At 37.2% G+C, this 21,604-nt stretch overlaps 1 protein-coding gene across 1 annotated transcript in view; it reads right to left on the bottom strand.

Moving 5' to 3' along the window:
- LOC148938708 (sodium-dependent phosphate transport protein 2B-like) overlaps positions 1-21,604 on the bottom strand; it is an 82,356-nt gene that overhangs the window by 8,084 nt on the left and 52,668 nt on the right. The window contains exons 4-6 of the mRNA XM_089107596.1: positions 11,770-11,901; positions 9,649-9,840; positions 8,509-8,642 (exon numbers count right to left, since the gene is read on the bottom strand). Coding sequence (XP_088963722.1) covers positions 8,509-8,642; positions 9,649-9,840; positions 11,770-11,901 — 458 coding nt within the window. The remainder of the gene's footprint in view (positions 1-8,508; positions 8,643-9,648; positions 9,841-11,769; positions 11,902-21,604) is intronic.

The following is a 21,604-nucleotide window of genomic DNA, read 5'->3' as shown; positions in this document are numbered from 1 at the left end:
TGTAACAAAAAAACCCTTTCCGTTTTAAACGCGTATATGAAAGCCTCGGCAAATCTTAAGGCTATTCTTGCGTCTGTTGTATAGACTGGTTATGATTTCATAGTGGTTGGTGACTTCAACACAGATATTACAAGTCAGTCAGTTCGATCCAATTTAGTCCTTGATGCTTTTTCTGCTTATGAAATAGACGAGAAAAGTGTTGATTATTCATATATTCACCAATCTGGAAGTTTGTCTAATATTGATCATGTAGTTTCCTTGCCAAATATTAATGTATTGACTGTTCTTGTTCATGAAGACTATCGTGATATTGACCACCTCCCGATTTCGTTCTCTGCTTCAGTAGTCGCTTCCCATTCTACTAGACCATTTACACCAAGTTCTAAGTGGTTTTACAGGAATAACTGGAGTAGAGCTAATTTTGCACTTTATATTACTATGTTGTCTGCATTATTGGGTTCTATAAAAGTTCCTTACCATTTGCTTCATCTGGTTTTGATTTTCCTGCGTCGAGAAAGGAGTGGTCTCATGTTCTGAATTCGGATAAGCTTAGTAGTGATTTTTCTGAAAGTCCTATAGCAGTTTATAGTTGGGTGTCGTATTATAATGACATTTTCGACAAGGTGAACCGGGAAGTTGAATAGCTTTTTAGTAACCTTCTTGAGTCGTGGTTGCCTAATCGTATTTCTCAAAGTAATGTATTACCAGTTTCTACTGTTGATATTGGTCCAGCTATTAAGAACATGCAATCTAGCTCTGTTGATCAAGACGGAATTTCGTCTTATCATCTAAAAGTAGTTTGCCCAACTTTGATCGATCACCTTCAGCTACTGTTTCAGATGTGTTTTTCTACTTCCATGGTTCCCGATCGCTTTCTCAGTGGTACAGTCACCTCGGTTTTTAAGCGTGGAAAAATTTTGTCAGGGTGTACTTCTTACCGACCAATGTAGTACTGTTTCATGTACTCTTAGGAAAATTTTTGAATATATTCTTCTCCCTTCATTTCAGAAAATGTTAATTTTGGTGAAAACCAATTTGGCTTTCAAAAGCTGGGATGTCAGCACGCCCATCGTGTTCTAGCTTCCTTCCTGTTGCAATCTGCTAATAATAAATATCCTCTTCATATCTGTGCTCTTAATCTCTCGAAAGCTTTCGATAGTATAGCCTACTCACATGCACTCTATTCACTTTTTTCTAATAATATTACCCTTCTATTGTTGTTTTGTTACGGTACTGGTATTCTAACTCTTTTATTCGGGTAAAATGTAATGGAGTAGTTTCTGATTAAAGGGTGTTTCTTCGGCGTGGGGTCCGTCAAGGTGGTGTGCTTTCTCTAATTATTTTTAAGTTATGTATTGCTCCTATCCTTTCATCCTTGCCTTCGACTTTCATTTCTGACGGAATTGATGTCTCGTATCTTGCTTATGCGGACGATGTTCTCCTTGTCCGTCGTTCTAGGGCTGGACTCTCACTTTCTGTCAGTTGGATCTCAGACCAGTTCAGACGGATTGGGCTTATGTTGAAAGTTGATAAGTGCGAATATACTTCATTTAATTCGAGTGCGAGTCTCCCTCTTAACTGTGTTTTTTTCTCTATTCCCTGTGTCTCTTCTTTTCGGTGGCTTGGTCTTCACATTACTAATAATCTCAAAACACTTCGGGCTCTGACAGTTTCTAATGCACAAAAAAAAAAAAAAAATAAGATAGGATATTAAAAAATTGTTGCGAATAGAGGGAGGTACAATAGAAAAGCACTTGGGAAATTATATTCTTCATTTTGCGATCATTACATTTTTTTTTTATCTGGTTTTCTTCCAATTCTGAAGCCTAAAGATCTGAATTCTATCCGGACTTATTATTTTAAATTTTCTCGGTATCTTTTGTGCCTCCCTTCGTGGTTCCGGAACCGACATCTAATATCGCGATTCGGCCTCCCTGATTTAAGGGAAAAAGTGACAGCTTGCAGGAAAGCTGTCGTTATCTGCAGGTCCTACTGCGCAACATAATCTACGTCGTTTTATGTAAATAATTGTTAAGTGTGCGAGTTTGCTTTTTTGGGGTTTTTTTCTTTTTTTTTTGTTCTTGATGTACTCCGCTTCTTTTTTATAGTGGGTAATAAATAAATTATTATTATTTATAGTTGCTTTTGCGGGGGACAGTCTCCCCCTCCAGACAATGCTTTCCCCTTCCCCCATTCTGATGTTTGTGAGCAATTTAAAACAATGTATGAAAGAAGAAAAATGCACGCAAAATGACACCTTTTACCGCCAAGTAAAAAATTTTCGTTGCTTCGTGGCTTAAAACAACTTTTTAAGATTATTTCCTAGCCAATCTGTCTGAGAGACAAATCAAAAGGAAAATTCATGGTTTAAAGGTACTTAGCATATTTTTACGGCGCTTTGCGCTAGAAAATTATGTTCTAGCCCTCCACTGAATTCATTCTTAAGTAAATATGCAAAATGAAATTTCTCAAATTCTGAATTTCAAAGAAACTTATACCATTTGCCACAGAATACTTTCTTTAAGTACTCTCTTCTCTTAAATAGGTTTTCAAAGGGATGCAAATATAAGAACAATTCCTTTTGCTTTGCGGCCACAGTTTATATAATTAGCAGTATGATCTTTCCCTATCTCACCTATTATAAAAACCCGGACCGAGGTGCGAGTGTTCCAGAGAACCTATAAACATAAGCGGCATTAGATCTTTTCACGGGTAGACAAAGAATAATCACCTACGGAACAAGTACTGACAAAACCACTTGACTGGTTCAACCAACAAGTGGACAATAAGTGCACAAATAAGTGGGAGGAGCTTTTTGTTTGCACCGAGAATGAAGAGCCAGAAATCATCTGCGGTAAACTTACTGGATAATTATATAAACTGTGTTTGCGGCAGAAAATACTTTTTCCAACCAATACACTTGCTTTATTATAGAAAGTGTTACTACTTCAAACTTTTGTTTAAGCATAAGATTGCACATGCTTTTGATTATTTAGGCACGTTTTTATGGTCCATTCTCAAAGGAAAAGGGGTAGTGACAACCTCGACTATCAATGTTTGATCAAGTGTAACGTGTCTTCGGATAGCCTGTGCTGCAACCTCGTTTTTTACAGACTCCCAGCTCCCCACTCTTCTTCTCCATTACTTTCATCGCCCTCTTCCTTAGACACTGCATCAATTTATTCAGATTCTTCAGCAAACGTATCTTCATTTCCGGAGTTTTCAGAACAAGGAAAAGAAAGACCGTCTGAATCATTTTCACAAGTTGGATCGACATCTTTGACTCCATCAAAGGATTCCAAGCAATCTTCTTCAGGGATGTCATAGGCTAAGCTTCGAGTGGACCAAAATCCAAGAACACGTGCAATAGATTAATGAAGACAATGTTAAAAACATAAAGTTCAGGATAAGGCTCATATCTTACAGGCTTTGGTGACATTGTTCCCAGAATCAGTCACAACGCGGAACATCTTATCTGTCATTGAAAATTTCCTGATTGCAACTTGGATTGCTGAAAGGATGTTAGTAGTTGTATGAGAATTCTTATGCATCTTGAAATGGGAAAGATAGTGGTGTAATGTTTGCTCATTTTTCATCTTCATGTGGTAATAGGCAGTGATGCCTATAAAGTCAGGTCCTTTTGCAGACCAGCAGTGAAAAGTCAAGCTAGTCTGAGTGGCAGATCTTAAAGTGGCCTTCTGAACTTCTTTTTTTTTCTGGCAGCAAAACTTATGTGACGATGGACGTCCCCCAAGTAGTGCTTTCAAGCCCCCAGTTGTTGTTTTTAAATAAGCTGTTTCATATCTGGCTTATCAAACACAGAAAGTGGCAATTTGTCCTTAAACAGGATTTTGCAGTAGAGCATCTGCAGACCAGCTTGTTTTGATTGATTGGAAATAAAGAACCGTCGTATCTCTGCTCTTCTTATTCCAGATTTGACTAATCCATTGCCCTCTGTGTTAATTGCTTTATTATCTGGAGCTTTCTCAACGGAAGCAGCCTGAGCTGATATATTTTTTTTAGTTGGTTTGGGTTTGATATTTGCTGCACCATCCGCATATACTTTATCTTTGTGCATATCAATTGTGTGCTTCCTTTTAATATAGTATATAAATATCATGGCAGAGACTCCCTTAGCCTTTAGAGACGCTCTTCAGAAGTTGCACCTTTCTTAGCTTCCTTTTTTCCGTAGGGTATCCAGAGAGATGTCTTAGAACATTCAAGTCGTCATCAGAAAATGAAATCATGCTTGTCTTAAAAGAAATGTTGATTTTAGGATTTTTCACAAAATTAGAAGCACCTTCCAGCAGAATACCATTTTGAAAATTGCACCTCCAGCCAAATATCTAACCTCTTTCACCTCAGTGGCGTAATTAGGGGGAAAGGAGCCAATTTCCCCCTGAGCCGTTTTGTTTGCGCAATGAGCCAAGAAAACCTGTCGGCAAATAAAAGTAAAATGACAGCTCCTAACTACAGTTTCCTAAAAACTTAGACAATTTGCAGTACAATATTAATTTTTACGGGAATCTACTTGTCTATAATAGGTATTTAAGAGACACATACAAGAAATAATATACTGCTTAGTGATAATTTTTTTTTTATTCATTGCGTTGTATGGCAAAAATAACCGTGTTCACCGGAAGATGTGTTATCCTACAGAATGAGAAAAGTGTATCAGCACTTTATAAGACTTTGGTGAACACGAGTCTTATAAAATGTCTAGGCCAGAATCAGCTAGTTAGGCCGCTGTTTCAACTTTAGGGTTTTCCCTGAAAGGATTTCCATTGATGATATTTAGAGATGGCTTTATTAACATGAGAAAAAGTATATTTGGCATCTTGAAAAAGTATATCTTGTTATTTAGATGCAATAAAACGTGCCAGCAAAAACGTATATTTCTACTGGACAAGACTTCATTACATTTACATTCCTGTCTGACTAAATATTTTAGAAAATTTGCAATTAACAATCGGTATGTATGGTAATCATAGCAAGTCACTGTTATCTAGCAGCACAAATTCCATAAAAATTAAAGTTTTCCCCGTTGAATTAAAGTTTTCCCGGTTAAAGGTGCAATTTACTTCCCATGTAATGTAGGATACAGAGGCCCTACCAATAGAACCAGAATATACAGTAATAAGTGGTTTGTTTGAATCCTGCTTCACCTAGACAGTATCTATGCAGCTTTGCTGCTCAATTGACTTAATAATATACACTAAAAAATTAAGTTGTTTTAGTGGAACAAAACTGCACCTTACCGTTCTCCCATTTACACACCTACCTACTCATCTGACTCCTAAGCCCTAATTATGCCTAGCTGAGTGCCATCATTTTACTTAATTCTGCTGTATATTAACGCTCCAATTCCAAAAACTGTATGGGACGTAACCACGCTTCTTCAAAATTTCATATTATGATTTAAAACACTATTTTGTAAGTTCGAAATTTCTTAATATCTCATTCTCGAGTCAATAAGGTAAAATTGATATTGGATGTTTAATGTGCGGGGGTCACCACTTTTAAAGGCAAAAATGGCGCAAAGAGTTGCTATGCCACTTACTGGAGGAGGAGATCCCTCGTCGGCCCCAAATTAGTGGGATTTCCGCGGTTACTCCAACGGTTCCGTATATACTAACGTGATCGGATGGTCTATGGCCACATTTAAAGCCAAAGTTTACCGATAAGATTTCTAACTATCTCTTTTAGACTCGACCTAAGCTGAAAAGTTAAAAGAGTACATAGTAAAAAAAAGCTTACTGTAATCACTACACGTTGTATAAAAGAACTGAACTCAAAAAAGGACTCTTTCTCCCAGCCCGCTAGCCGTGTGCTGCGACAGGGGTTACGAGGGTGGTAAATGAATCTTTCCAGCCAATCCTAGGACTTACTAATTTACTGGTCAACCTCCCTAAATGCGCAACTTCCTGCCTAGTGGTCTATTAAACACGTACGCAATTAAGAGGACCCAAAATGGCGTCACAAAATAAAAGGAAAATTAATATTTATTGCTCGGGAAGGAAAATAATTAAGCGGCCGAAAGAAATAAATCTGGGAGGGACATTTATCTAAAAAACTGGTACCAAGGGGTCCAACAATTGAGAATAGAAGAAAAACAGTTAGAAAAAAAAACCAGAAACAGGACAAAATGACTATTAAAAAAAGAGAAACAAAATAGAACAGGTAAATAAAAAACAGGTCATCTGTTTCTGTTCTGTTTCTGTTTTTTTTTGTAAGAACAGAACAAAAACAGGTACTTTAAAAACAGAACAGAAACAGAAAATAGAAACAGTGCCCATGCTTATTTGACACTCTACTTGTTACTAAATTCACCTTATTTACTAAAAGTACTACTCAGGCAAATGAAGCTATCTACTTGGTTGATATTATCGCTACCTAATATCACCTCTTCACCCTCACTTATTCCTAGTCTGATAAGGTTTAATTTCCCTAACATTAATTTTAAAAACTGTTTTTATAACCCGAACTCTCAGAACTCCATATATTCATCTAACTCGTTAGCATTTTTTTACTTAGACACTAATCACTTTAATATGTATATCTGGTATATCATACAACGATAGAACCTTTACTACAACTTTTCTATCAGCTGAATCAAATGTTTGTTCAAAATCTATAAAAATTAGGACTTAAAGGGGTCTCGATACCTCTTTTCTTAAAATCACACTGTTCCTCTCTTAAAACTTTACCTGCAGTATCTCCTTGTCTAATAAGCATCATAATATTAAATAATTTGGTTCCAGGAGAATTCAAGCTAATAGCTCTGTAGTTACAACATTCTCTCTAATTGCCTTTCTTATAAAGGAGTTTAATTTAAATTTTTCTTAAATCACTAGGTTCTCTGTCATTTTCAAAAAATCATATTTATAGTTTTCATGAGCCTAAATCATCTCTAATTTCGCAACTACTGTATTTCAAAAACTCGTTTAGCACATTAGGATTACCGGAGGCCTAATCGTTATTCGGTCCTTTTAGTACTGTTTCTAATTCCTCACAAAACAAGTCTTCCTTTATTTTCAAACTAATGTAATTTATTTCAGTCTTTTCTGCATCAATTCCTACAACTTAATCACTATTTACTATATTTTTCAAAGGTTCTTCTCATCTCTTTTTAACACCCTCTTTAAAATTTTCTGTTAAACATCTGCCGAAGACATTTTCTGCTATTCTTCGTTATTCAAAATAACTCGTCCTTCACTTTTAAATTATTAAAATTTGTTTCTATTTTTGTTTTGCATCATTACCCACAACTTTATCACTATTTACCATATTCTTAAAATGTTCTACCCATATCTCTTTGAAATTTTCTGCTAAACACTCTCTAATGGTTCGTTTACGCATTGCGGAAATCCATGCGGAAAATCAAGCTAAAATAACGCTGCGTTTTAAGGCAAAGATTTCAAATTATTGCAACAGCGGGACCTATGTTCTTACCCTCTCCTGATAGCTGTTGAGCAATAGAAAGCCAAATGACACCGTTTTTCTTAGTTTTCTTATAGCCTGGATGCGCAGGATCATACAAGCTGAGGTAGCCTTGAACCAAAGTTACAAGACCGTGTAGTTTTTGATAATCCATACTCATGGTTTTTTATTCATTTAAAAACCTTGCCAAGATTCCGTCCTGATTTGACCAAAACGTCGCGGAAAGCTAGAGATTTTTTCAAGCACGAAAACGGACGGAATTTTCGCACGGATTGCTAAATCCGCATGAATTTCCACAATGTGTAAACAAACCATAAACATCTGTCGGAGACATTTTCCACTATTCCTCGTGAAAATACTAGAAACAAAACGCAGTGGGGAATATGAGCTAAACATAATAGGGCTTTAAACTGCCAGACTTCAAAACTTGAGTATATAAACAGCATTCACATTAAAATTGTATAGAAGCCCTGAAGCCCACTTGGGAAATTCTAAAGCCATGTCGGTCACATTTTGGAAAATCCTCCTATAGTTCCTTTAATCTATAATTTAACTGCTGTTTTTTTTTAGCAGATACCAATTTAATTCATTTTTGTTCTTTTCAGCTTCGAAATATTTGTTTTAGTCCACGGATTATTATTATTTTTTAATGAGGATCGTAAGTCCAAGTCTATTGGCCCAGTGAAAGGCATACATCTTTTACTGCACTCAAGTTTGTGCAGCTGCATCTGCTCTCCTGAACAATTCAAAAAGTGCAGATAGAAGGATTATAAGTTCCTCTTGCGGTGTATTTCGCTTCTGCTGCTAGTGAGCGCATACGTTACTCCTTAAATAAAAAAATAAACTTCATCTCTAGCAGGATTGTGTCCAGGGGAGGAGTATCCGGCTTGAACCCCCCCCCCCCCCGAAATTTTTCCCGACTTATACATAAGTAGCAAAAATGCTTGTAATACCTACCCCTGAGAAGATTCTTTGTACCCCCCCCCCAACAAAGTCCTGGATGTGACCCTGCCCTCAAGAATTTGATTCAGTTGGATATTATCTAAATTCTGAATTCTGTGATATTACCTGGACTATTAAATCTGTGAGAGGATCCGTAATTACTCCAAGTGTTTCTATATTCCCGCCACTTCCAGACTCTCCTATGCCACCAACAATTGCTGAAGTCACTGCTTCTAAATAACCAACGCCAAATGCACTTCCTGAAATTTATTATAAGTAAACTGTGAATAAATATAATATGAAGTAATTTAGAACGGAGTGGGATAAAACAACGAGATGGACAACGTTAGTTTTCGGGAACACTTTTTGTCTGTTTTAAAAATCAACTATTTCAAATGAATTAAATAATGGTGGTGTGAATTAAATTGTCTCCTTCCTGTCTATCCTTCACAGATTCATGCTCCCTAAACTAATGCGTCTCTTCCTTCCATTGTAATTTTGCTTAGCCATCTAGCAGCAGATTTTGTTGTGCAACGTTTTCCTTTTCAATCCAATGTGATTTTTGCTGATTCTTGTTCCATGCCTTTTTCTATAGTTGTTCAGAGTCTTGTCATCTTATATAATTCGGCATGCGTCATAGATACTAGATTGATAAGATCACTCTTGGGGGGGGGTAATGTAATTAATGCTCTTGAAATGCATATAAATATGACGTCACTTACATGAATTGTTTCTCCAAAATTAAGGCGAATCTGCTCGAACTCGTGACCTATCCAAATCGTTTTTTCAGGCCATAAAATCCCAGTGTGCCAATTTAAAAAAAAAAATTTGGAATCGTTATAGAGAAAAAATAAATACAGTAGGCTTGTTTAAAAACAAGCCTACTGTTTAAAAGCAGTGGCTTGTTTAAAAAGAGTAGATATTAAAGAAGATAGGAAAACCATAGAGATAGACAAACGAATAAAGGGCAGATGTTTACTAATTTTCACTATTTGTTTAATTTTTCCACTGTAAAGTAGAATGAATACAGAATAGGTTGACATCGGGTTAAAGATAGAATCTGACTGCAATTTTTTTTGCAGAATCTGGTCTCAATTCTTTTTTCTCTAGATAAAAAAAAGTATTTCGGACCGAAAAGAATACGATGAAACGGAACAAACCAATTACTAGAGTGTATTTTAATTAAGTGAGTGAAGCGTAAACCTTAGAAAAAAGGCACAATAAGGTATTTTGAATTACCACAGTTGACCCACGGTATTAACTTACTTGATAATACCTCAATAGTGAATAGGACAATCACTGTAAGCCAGTTGAACATATCATGGATTGTAGCGCCAGCAAATGCTCTACGAAATTCATTTTCGTTCCCAATTTGAGTCATGGCCACGATGGTATTTGTAACAGAAGTGCCAACATTGCAACCCATTATAATTGGAATAGCCTCACGTACTGGAATGACTGAAATGTGATTAAATATATTAAATTAAAATATATTGATTAATATATGATATTATATTGAAATTATATAATATTATAAAATTATATTGATTAATATATAAATTATAAAATGAATATATAAATTATATAAATATATAAAGAATATAAAATTATACTGATTAATATATGAAATTAGAATATATAAATATAATAAATGAAATTAAATAAGATGATATTAAATGAAATAAGTACATTAAGTAAAGTAACTATTTTTGCCCGAGAAAAGATTAAAATCTAAAAAAAAACCCATCAATTTCTAAACAGTGAAAAATTTAGAATTAAAGTTTTGATCAATTTATAAGCCCAATTGACAGAAAAGAAATTTTTGTGCGATTAAAACTTATGTCAATAGACTATTTATAATTTCTGTATGTCCTTCATAGTATACCCAGGGTTACTCTAAATTTGAGGAGGCTACCACTCCTCAAACCCTACACTTTTTATTAAAAATTTAACTTTTGCACAGCAATGGCTTGAAAAAAAGTTCATTTAAGGGCTCGACATACGAAGCTTTTTCCGGTCACTAATTTCAGCAGCTCAGTGGGCAAACGACAGCAGTATAAAAACAACGCCATTTGCGTGGGAATCTCAAAACTAATTTCTTCTTTTGCGTCCCTTCATGCACCATGTCAATTATTTCCAGCTTCTCACCTACCACCATGTTTTTACTTGTCTCTTTGTACTCATTTTTACTCGAATACTGAATGCACAATCACCAAACTATCGGTGTAAACAACGCACAATCTGCAATAAAGCACAGTACTAAATACTGAGTTAACACTGACAGACGCTTCAGTAGATGCTATTCACCAACTCGTTGCAACCTGCACAGCGGGGTTTCGACTCACAGAGTCCGCTGAAAAAGCTTAGAAATACAGAGGTAAATTTTGACTTCTGGAGGTAAAGTAAAAATTAATTTCAACTTATCTACTGAATTTACAGCTCTAAAGGTAATTTTCGGGTCACTTCGAAATACAGGGATAAGATACAACCGCAAAACTATTTCAAGTTTTGCATGGTTTTTTCTTCTACTTGGACCGTTTTTCATAGGCGATTGAAAATCATTCAAGATATCGAGGATTTTGAGCTACCGAGAGTCGACTGCACAGGAGGGCTGCAAAAAATTTCAAGGGGTGAGGGAGTAGCAAATTGTAAAAAGAGGTTTAGCCAGAATCACTCTTGATCATTTCGTAACTCAAAATTAAATTGGTGTTAGATTGTATTATCCTTGGACGAAAGATATCGAACCCCCCAAAAAATAAATACAGGAGGGACTTCAAAATTTTCCAGGGGTGATACAGTTGGAAAAAGGGTTTTGCCTGAATAGTGTTATTCTTTTCCAAATATTACAAAATGTTGCCCTTTTTTGTGCTTCTTCTTCTTTGAGGGGGGGGGGAGTGAAGCTTCCTCTCTCTATGAGTGCCCTTGCCTTGAAATTTGTTTATTTGTCGTAATTAAATTCTCTATTTATGTCCTAGTAGAGGTATACAGTGAAACTCGATGTAGGGAAGAGGGGGCTAGTACCAAATACTTGCTCAATGGATAGGGGCTTTTGATGGTTTTCTTATCTATTTAACTTACATTTAGCCTTTAGGTTGACAAAAAAGCAATAGTTTACACCAACACTCATAGTAAAGTTATGAACCTGCAATTTTTTTCAAGAATCAAAACAGAAAATTAACAAGTTGAACAATAAACCTTTTTGTAGTATTTAGAATACATGTTGCCACGCTAAAAGCCTCTTGAGGAGGGAAGCTTAAACCTTTTAGACCCCTTGAATACACTCGTAAGCGTAGCATCATACCTCAATTGTTTACAGAATTTTTACAATTTCGATTTTAACAGAGGAGGGGGGATGCACTATGGAAGAAAAACGGTAGAATGACTTACTGTTAGCAGCGATCATTGCCACCACTATCGAAGATGACGTAGATGACGATTGAACAAGGACAGTAGTCAAAATTCCAATCATTACACCAACAACTGGATTTTCTAGTAGCGAATGATTTGAAAAAACATCACCTGAAAGGTTAATTTATTTCTGTAAAAGGTAAAGTACATGTCACTGGCAATCTATTATTTTGTATTATCTAACCAGAATTTCTGTTGTCAGTTATCAATATATTATTTTCAGTTATTGGTATATTTTTTAGAGGGGGGGGCAATTGGCTATTATGTGATTCATTGCTGATACGTCATTTGAGGCAATCAAATACATAGTTGATGTAGATGACATAGTTGTAAATTGTTAATTTTTAAAGCCTACAGCCTCTTTTAAAATAATTTACTTCTGTGAATAAGGTGGAGTTTGAGTAAAACTGTAATTGTTTAAAATCATGACAGGTGCCTAACGGCCCAAAGACCTTTCAAACCTATTTAGGTCACTATAAACATACTTAATACAAATTGTAAAAGAAATACTAAGAAAAAAGGAATTAAAGAATTGTTTTGTATATGTCTTAAAATGGAAAGGTATGGTCTCGTGAAATCATTTAACTAAAAAGAGAAATTCAGGCCGTCATTATAATGGAAACGTAGTGTGGCGTTGGGACATTATTTGTATTTTGACATAACACCTTTAAATTAGGTGTTGTTTTCTTAGACCACACTGCCGTTCTAAGACGAACAAATAAACTTTCAAATGGCAATAAATCCATTTATTTAGACAGTGAAAAAACACGTACATAAGTCCAGATATTCTGGTCACATATACAGCGACCGTCTTCAGTAGAAATACTAAAATAATAAAATTGAACAAAGCATATTTATATACAACAAAATAAATAACTTTTCGGGTTATTCACAAAATAATGAACTTCCGGATTATTTACTAGATTATTAGAAAACAAGGAAGGCTTTGCCACTTTCATTGGAAATTCGTTTTACATTTGGGCAAGATTAAAGAATAAAATTTACATCAAGAACTTTGAATGAACTTTGTCAATGAACTCTCTCTGAAAAGAATCTAGTGAATAATCTGGAAGTTCAATATTTTGTGAATATCCCGAAAAGTTATTTATTTTGTTGTATATGAATATGCTAGTTTCAATTTTATTATTTTAGTGTTTCTACTGAAGACGGTCGCTGTATATGTGACCGAAATATCTGGACTTATGTGCCTGTTTTTTCACTGTCTAAATAAATGGATTTATCCCCATTTGAAAGTTTATTTGTTGGACCTTATTTAATTAAAAACATCATACAGTAGAGATACAAAACCAGTAGTATTTCACAGTAGTATTCAATATATTTTCATCAGATCAAGTTGTTTAGAAAAGAAGAATAAATTAAATAGAGGAATAAAAAATAATAAGAACTAAAAAAATGCAGAATAAGAAGAGGGGAAGAAACAAACAGCCAAGTGAAGAATGATTATTCACATGATGAAAACTGTATTTTTTTGAACATGATGAAAATTATTATTTTTCTTTAATGTACAGTCTCAAACTAACTGTCATGGTTTGTTTCAGTAGTTATGTGAGAAGAGAAAGCATAACATTTGTAATTTTTTTTTAACTAATCAGAAGGGATAAGAAATGCTTAGGCCTAAAACGAAAAAAATGGAGACACTGTCGGAGGGTATAATCCTCTTGATATTGTGTGCAACTTGTAGCAGGGTAATTTTAATGAATAATGTGTGGTTCATAGGCAGCGCAATCGTGCTGCCTAAGTAACGAACGATGTTGGCACAATTTATTATTTTTTGTTTTTCAATACCAGGGCACTTCGTATCGAAGGAGTTGTCATAGAAACTTCGAACAGGGCTCATTCGATTAGAAATTGGAATGGCTAGTGCCCTTTTTAATTGTCGAAAGTGATTGAAGGGCAACTAGTTCCCCCCTCACCCATCATTTCCCCAAACACATCCAATCAAAATTTTTAGATAGCCATTTTGTTGAGCGTAGTTGATTTCCAGATAGAAAATATATTTTTGAGGAAGACACTCCCCCACAACCCTCAGGGCAAGGGTTTTAAGTTATGCCCCTGGGCATATAAGAACGATTTTGACGCAACGTATTATTTATTATTTCTTCCTTTAGACCAGGGAACTTCGTATCGAAGAAGTTGTCGTAGAAATTTTCAAAAGGGCTCTTTCAACTAAAAACTTGAATGGCTTGTGCCCTTTTTGATAGTCGAATGTAATTGGAGGGCAACTAACACCCCTTCCACGCCCACCATTTCCTGAAACACATCCAATCAAAATTTTGAGATAGCCATTTTGTTCAGCGTAGTTGATTTCCAGACAGAAATTATGTTTTTGAGAGGACACTCCCCCATAGCCCTCGGGGCAAGTCTTGTAAGTTATACCCTGGGGGCCTATACGGATTTTATAGAAGGCGTCGTCGTAGAAACTTCAAAAAAGGCTCATTCAATTGGAAATTCAAGGGGCTAGTGCCCTTTTTAATAGTCGAAAGTGATTGGAGGGCAACTAGTTCCCCCCTCACCCATCATTCCCCCAAACACATCCAATCAAAATTTTGAGATAGCCATTTTGTTCAGCGTAGTTGATTTCCAGATAGAAAATATATTTTTGAGGAAGACACTCCCCCACAACCCTCAGGGCAAGGGTTTTAAGTTATGCCCCTGGGGGCATATAAGAACGATGTTGGCACAATGTCTTATTTATTATTTTTTTCCTTTGGAGCAGGGCACTTCGTATCGAAGAAGTTGTCGTAGAAACTTTGAAAAGGGCTCATTCAATTGGAAATTGGAATGGATAGTGTCATTTTTAATAGTCAAACGTGAATGTAAGGCAACTAGCGCCCCGTCCATACCCACGTTTTCCCGAAACACGTGCGGTCAATACTCTGAGACAGCTATTTGTATTACCGTAGTTGAATTACCGATAGAATATATGTTTTTGAGGAGGACACTCCCCCATAGCCCTCGGGGCAAGTGTTGTAAGTTATACCCTGGGGGCATATAAGGATTTTTATAGAAGGCATCGTCGTAGAAACTTCAAAAAAGGCTCATTCTATTGGAAATTCAAGGGGCTAGTGCCCTTTTTAATTGTCGAAAGTGATTTGAGGGCAACTACCCTCCCTCCCACGCCCACCTTTTCCCCAAACACATCCAATCAAATTTTGAGATAAACATTTTATTCAACGTAGTTTTAAGTTCTGGAAATTAGGTCTTTGAGGATGACAACCCCCCCCCCAACACAACCCTCAGGGCAAATGTTGTAAGTTATGCCCTGGGGGCATATAAGGTTTTTATAGAAGGCGTCGCAGTAGAAACTTCAAAAAAGGCTCTTTCGATTGAAAATTCAAAGGGCTAGTGCCCTTTTTAATAGTCGAAAGGTATTAGAGGGCAACGAACCCCCCTCTCACGCCCACCTTTTCCCCAAACACATCCAATCAAAATTTTCAGATATCCATTTTATTCAACGTAGTTTTAAGTTCTGGAAAATAGGTCTTTGAGGATGACAACCCCCCCCCACAGCCCTCAGGGCAAGGGTTGTAATATATGCCCTGGGGGCATATAAGGTTTTTATAGAACGCGTTGTCGTAGAAACTTCAAAAAGGCCTTATATGCCCTTGGGGCATATAACGTTTTTATAGAAAGCGTTGTCGTAAAACTTCAAAAAGAGCTCATTTGATTATAAATTGAAAGGACTAGTGCCCTTTTTAATAGAGGAAAGTGATTGGAGGGCAACTAACTCCCCTCTCAAGCCCACCATTCCCCCAAACACATGAAAATCAAAATTTTGGAATAGCAAATTTGTTCAACATAGTTGAAAGTTCTGGAAATTAGGTCTTTGAGGATGACAACCCCCACCCACCATCCCTCAGGGCAAGGGCTTTAAGTTATGCCCTGGGAGCAAATAAGGTTTTTATAGAACGCGTTGTCGTAGAAACTTCAAAAAGGGCTCATTCGATTGGAGATTGAAATGGCTCGTGCCCTTTTTAATAGTCGAAAGTGATTGGAAGGCAACTAAAACCCCTTCCACGGCCACTATTTCCCCAAACACATCCAATAAAAATGTTGAGATAGCCATTTTGTCCCACGCAGTTCAAAGTTCAGGAAATTATACCTTTGAGCAGGACACTCCCCCCACAGTCTTCAGGGCAAGGGTTATAAGTTACGCCCGGGGCATATAAGGTTTTTATTGAAATCTTTGTCGTAGAAACTTGAAAAAAGGGCTCATTCAATTTGAAATTCAAAGGGTTAGTGCCCGTTTCAATAGTCGAAAGTGATTCTAACCCCCCTCTCACGCCCAACTTCCTCCAAAACACATCCAATCAAAATTTTTAGATGGCCATTTTATTCAACGTAGTTGAAAGTTTTGGAAATTAGGTATTTAAGTGTGACAACCCCTCCTCCCACAGCTCTCAGGGCAAACTTTATATGCCCTGAGGGCATATAAAGTTTTATTGAAATCTTTGTCGTAGAAACTTCAAAAGGGCTCATTCAATTGGAAATTGAAAGAACTAGTGCCTTTTTAATAGTTAAAAGTGATTGGATAGCGACTAACGCCCCTCTCACGCTCACCATTTTCCCAAACAAATCCAATCAAAATTTTTAGATATCCATTTTGTTCAGCGTAGTTGAAAGTTCTGGAAATTAGGTCTCTTAGGATGAAAACCCCCCCAGAGCCCTCAATGCAAGGGTTGTAAGTTATGCCCTGGGGCCATATAATGTTTATATAGAAACTCGTTGTAGAAATTTCAAAAAGGGATCATTTAATTGAAAATTGAAATTGCCCTTGCTCATAGGCATGCAATCACGGTGCCTAAGTAAAGAACGATGTTGGCATAATGTATTATTTTTTTCCATACCAGGGCACTTCGTATCGAAGGAGTTATCGTAGAAACTTCGAAAATGGCTCATTCGATTGTAAATTGGAATGGCTAGTGCCCTATTTAATAGTCAAAAGTGATTGGATGGCAACTAACACCCCTTCCACGCCGACCGTTTCCCCAAACACATCCAATCAAAATTTTGAGATAGCCATTTTGTTAAGCGTAGTTGAAAGTTATGGAAATTAGGTCTTTGAGGATGATAACCCCCCCCACACAGACCCCAGGGTAAGGGTTTTAAGTTATGCCCTGGGGGCATATAAGGTTCTATAGAAAGAGTTGTCGTAAAAACTTCAAAAAGCGCTCATTCGATTGGAAATTTAATACTCAAAAATTTCGATTGAATAGTCAAAAGTAATTGGAGGAAAACTAACACCCCTTCCACGCCCACCATTTCCCCAAAAATATCCAATAAAAATTTTGAGATAGCCATTTTGTTCAACGTAGTTGAAAAATCTGGAAATTATGTCTTTGAGGATGACATGCACCAAAACTTACAGAAGGGTTGTAATTTATGCTCCGGGGACATATAAGGTTTTATAGAAAGCGTTGTCGTAGAAACTTCAAAAAGGTCTCCTTCGTTTGGAAATTGAAAGCGCTAGTGCCCTATTTATTGGTCGAAAGCTATTGGAGGACAATTAACACCCCTCTCACACCCACCCCTTCCCCAAACACATCCAATCAAAATTTTGAGATAGACATTTCAGAGGCAACGCTGTAGCGTTGCCTATAGTAAAGGCCATACGGCTCTAATGTTGCATTATTATTTAATTTTTTTTTTCCCAGAGGCACTTCATACGGAAGGGGTCTTCGTAGAAACTTCAAAGGGGGCTCATTCGATTGGAAATCGAGAGTTCTAGTGCCCTTTTTAATAGTCGAAAATTATTGGAGGGCAACTAGCCCCCCCCCCCCCACGCTCATCATTCCCCCAAACACATCCAATCAGCATTTTGAGATAGCCATTTTGTTCAGCGTAGTTGATTTCCAGATAGAAAATATACTTTTGAGGAGGACACTCCCCCACAACCCTCAGGGAAAAGGGTTTTAAGTTATGCCCTGGGGGTATATAAGGTTTTTATAGAAGGCGTTGTCGTAGAACTTCAAAACAGGCTCAATCGATTGGAAATTAAAGGGCTAGTGCCCTTTTTAATAGTCGAAAGTGATTGGAGGGTAACTAGCCTCCCTCCCCCCCCCACGCCCATCATTTCCAAAAACACATCCAATCAACATTTTGAGATAGCCATTTTGTTCAGCGTATTTGATTTCCAGATAGAAAATATATTTTTGAGGAGGACACTCCCCCGCAACCCTCAGGGCAAGGGTTTTAAGTTATACCCTGGAGGCATATAAGGTTTTTATAGAAGATGTTGTCATAGAAACTTCAAAAAAGACTCATTCGATTGGAAATTCAAAAAGCTAGTGCCCTTTTAATAGTCGAAAGTGATTGGAGGACAACTAGCCCCCCCCTCCACGCCAATTATTTCCCCAAACACATCCAATCAAAATTTTGAGATAGCCATTTTGCTCAGCGTAGTTGATTTCATGATAGAAAATATATATTTGAGGAGGAAAATCCCCCAGAACCCTCAGGGCAAGGGTTTTAAGTTATGCCCTGGGGGCATTAAAGGTTTTTATAGAAGGCGTTGTCGTAGAAACTTCAAAACAGGCTCATTCGATTCGACATTAAAGGGCTAGTGCCCTTTTAATAGTCGAAAGTGATTGGAGTGCAACTAGTCCCCCCCCACGCCCATCATTTGCCCAAACACATCCAATCAACATTTTCAGATAGCCATTTTGTTCAGCGTAGTTGATTTCCATATAGAAAATATATTTTTGAGGAGGATACTCCCCCACAACCCTCAGGGCAAGGGTTTTAAGTTATGCCCTGGGGGCATATAAGGTTTTTATAGAAGGCGTTGTCGTAAAAACTTCAAAACATTCTCATTCAATTGGAAATTAAAGGGCTAGTGTCCTTTTTAATAGTCGAAAGTGATTGGAGTGTAACTAGCCCCCTTCCCTCCCCCCCCACGCACATCATTTTCCCAAACACATCCAATCAAAATTTTCAGATAGCAGTTCTGTTCAGCGTAGTTGATTTCCAGATAGAAAATATATTTTCAAGGAGGACAATCCCCCACAATCCTCAGGGCAAGGGTTTTAAGTTATGCCCTCGGGGCATATAAGGTTTTTATAGAAGGCGTTGTCGTAGAAACTTCACAACAGGGTCATTCGATTGGAAATTAAAGGGCTAATGCCCTTTTTAATAGTCAGAAGTGATTGGAGGGTAACTAGCCCCCCCTCCCACGCCCATCATTTCCCCAAACACATCCAATCAAAATTTTGAGATAGCCATTTTGTTCTGCGTACTTGATTTCCAGATAGAAAATATGTTTTTGAGGAGGACACTCCCCCAGAACCTTCAGGGCAAGGGTTTTAAGATATGCCCTGGGGGCATATAAGGTTTTTATGGAAGGCGTTGTCGTAGAAACTTCAAAAAAGGCTCATTCGATTGGAAATTCAAAGGGATAGTGCCCTTTTTAATAGTCGAAAGTGATTGGAGGGCAGCTAGCCCCCCACGCCCATCACTCCCCCAAACACATCCAATCAAAATTTTGAGATAGCCATTTTGTTCAGCGTAGTTGATTTTCAGATAGAAAACATGTTTTTGAGGAGGACAATCCCCCAAAACCCTAAGGGCAAGGGTTTTAAGTTATGCCCTGGGGGCATATAAGGTTTTTATTGAAGGCGTTGTCATAGAAATTTCAAAAAAAGCTTATTCGATTGGAAATTCAAAGGGATAGTGCTCTTTTTAATAGTCAAAGTGATTGGAGGGCAACTAGCCCCCCCTACGTCCATCATTCCCCCAAACACATCCAATCAAAATTTTTAGATAGCCATTTTGGTTCAGCGTAGTTGATCTCTAGATTGAAAATATGTTTTTGAGGAGGACACTCCCCCACAACTCTCAGGGCAAGGATTTTAAGTTATGCCCTGGGGGAATATAAGGTTTTTATAGAAGGCGCTGTCGTAGAAACTTCAAAACAGGCACATATGATTGGAAATTAAAGGGCTAGTGCCCTTTTTAATAGTCGAAAATGATTGGAGAGCAACTAGCCCCCCCACGCCCATCATTTCCCTAAACACATCCAATCAAAATTTTGAGATAACCATTTTGTTCAGCGTAGTTAATTTCTAGATAAAAACTATATTTTTGAGGAGGATACTCCCCCACAACCCTCAGGGCAAGGGTTTTAAGCTATGCCCTAGGGGCATATAAGGTTTTTATAGAAGGCGTTGTCGTAGAAACTTCAAAACCTGCTCATTCAACTGGAAATTAAAAGGCTAGTGCCCTTCTTAATATTCAAAAGTGATTGGAGTGTAACTAGCCCCCTTCCCCCCCACGCCCATCATTTCCCCAAACACATCCAATCAAAAATTTGAGATAGCCATTTTGTTCAGAGTAGGTGATTTACAGATAGAAATTATTTATTTGAAGAGGATACTCCCCCACAACCCCCGGGGCAAGAGTTTTAAGTTATGCCCTGTGGGCATAAAAGGTTTTTATAGAAGACATTGCCGTAAAAACTACAAAAAAGGCTCATTCGATTGTAAATTAAAGGGCTATTGTCCTTTTTAATAGTCGAAAGTGATTGGAGGGCAACTAGCCCCCCCACGCCCACCATTTCCCCAAACACATCCAATCAAAATTTTGAGATAGCCCTTTTGTTCAGCGTACTTGATTTCCAGATAGAAAATATATTTTTGAGGAGGAAACTCTCCGAGAACCTTCAGGGCAAGGGTTTTAAGTTATGCCCTGGGGGCATATAAGGTTTTTATAGAAGGCGTTGTCGTAGAAACTTCAAAAAAGGCTCATTCGATTGTAAATTCAAAGGGATAGTGCCCTTTTCAATAGTCGAAAGTGATTGGAGGGCAACTAGCCCCCCCCCCACGCCCATCAATCCCCCAAACACCACCCCACCAAATTTTGAGTTTGCCATTTTGTTCAGCGTAGTTGATTTTTAGATAGAAAACATATTTTTGATGAGGACAATCCCCCACAACCCTCAGGGTAAGGGTTTTAAGTTATGCCCTGGGGGCATATAAGGTTTTTATAGAAGGCGTTGTCATAGAAACTTCAAAACGGCTCTTTCGATTTGATATTCAAAGGGCAAGTGCCCTTTTTAATAGTCGAAAGTGATTGTAGGACAACTAGCCCCCCCCCTACGCCCATCATTCCCCCAAACACATCCAATCAAAATTTTGAGATAGCCATTTTTGTTCAGCGTAGTTGATTTCCAGATTATATAGACGCAGACATATAAATGAAATAAACACAGATAAGAAAGACAATAGATTTATTGAACTTACATGCTTAGTTGTACAGCAACGGGTCACTTCAATGACAATAATGGTGACCAAGATATAATGATTTCGTACTAATCGTTTCAGATCTGACTTAATATTAAAAATTAAAAAACACATCTACCCCACTTCCAAACGCAGTTCTTTCGTCCTGCGCTGTAAGGACTAGCTTGCCATTGGCTCAAGTGGACCAAGGATGTAAGTCTTTCGTCCAATAATTTCTTTTAAATATTCCTGAGGATTCAGGCGTTCACACGGTTTTTGCCATTTAAACTTTCTTAGAAGTATTGTACGTAGCATATTTTTTTTGCTACTAATTATCTTAGCGAAATTCGAACGACTAGCGTCGCTGTTTGACTGAAGCTTGAAATGCAATCTCCCTTTTTGCTGATTAAGAATTTAGACTCTTGGAAATGGTATTTGAACTCAATTAGGGGACGTTTAATTTCTGCCAGAATCATCTTTAGAAGGAAAGAATCTTGTATTTTAAATATATCGCCTTTTACTCCTGGTACAGAGCCGTAAGCATATTTTGTCATTTTAAGATACGTAAAAAAAAAAAA

Source organism: Artemia sp. Qi Xiang Cuo, unplaced genomic scaffold (genome assembly GCF_049724085.1).
Source record: "Artemia sp. Qi Xiang Cuo unplaced genomic scaffold, ASM4972408v1 HiC_scaffold_3018, whole genome shotgun sequence".
NCBI lineage: Eukaryota > Metazoa > Arthropoda > Branchiopoda > Anostraca > Artemiidae > Artemia > Artemia sp. Qi Xiang Cuo.
This window is presented reverse-complemented; position numbering and strand designations above follow the sequence as displayed.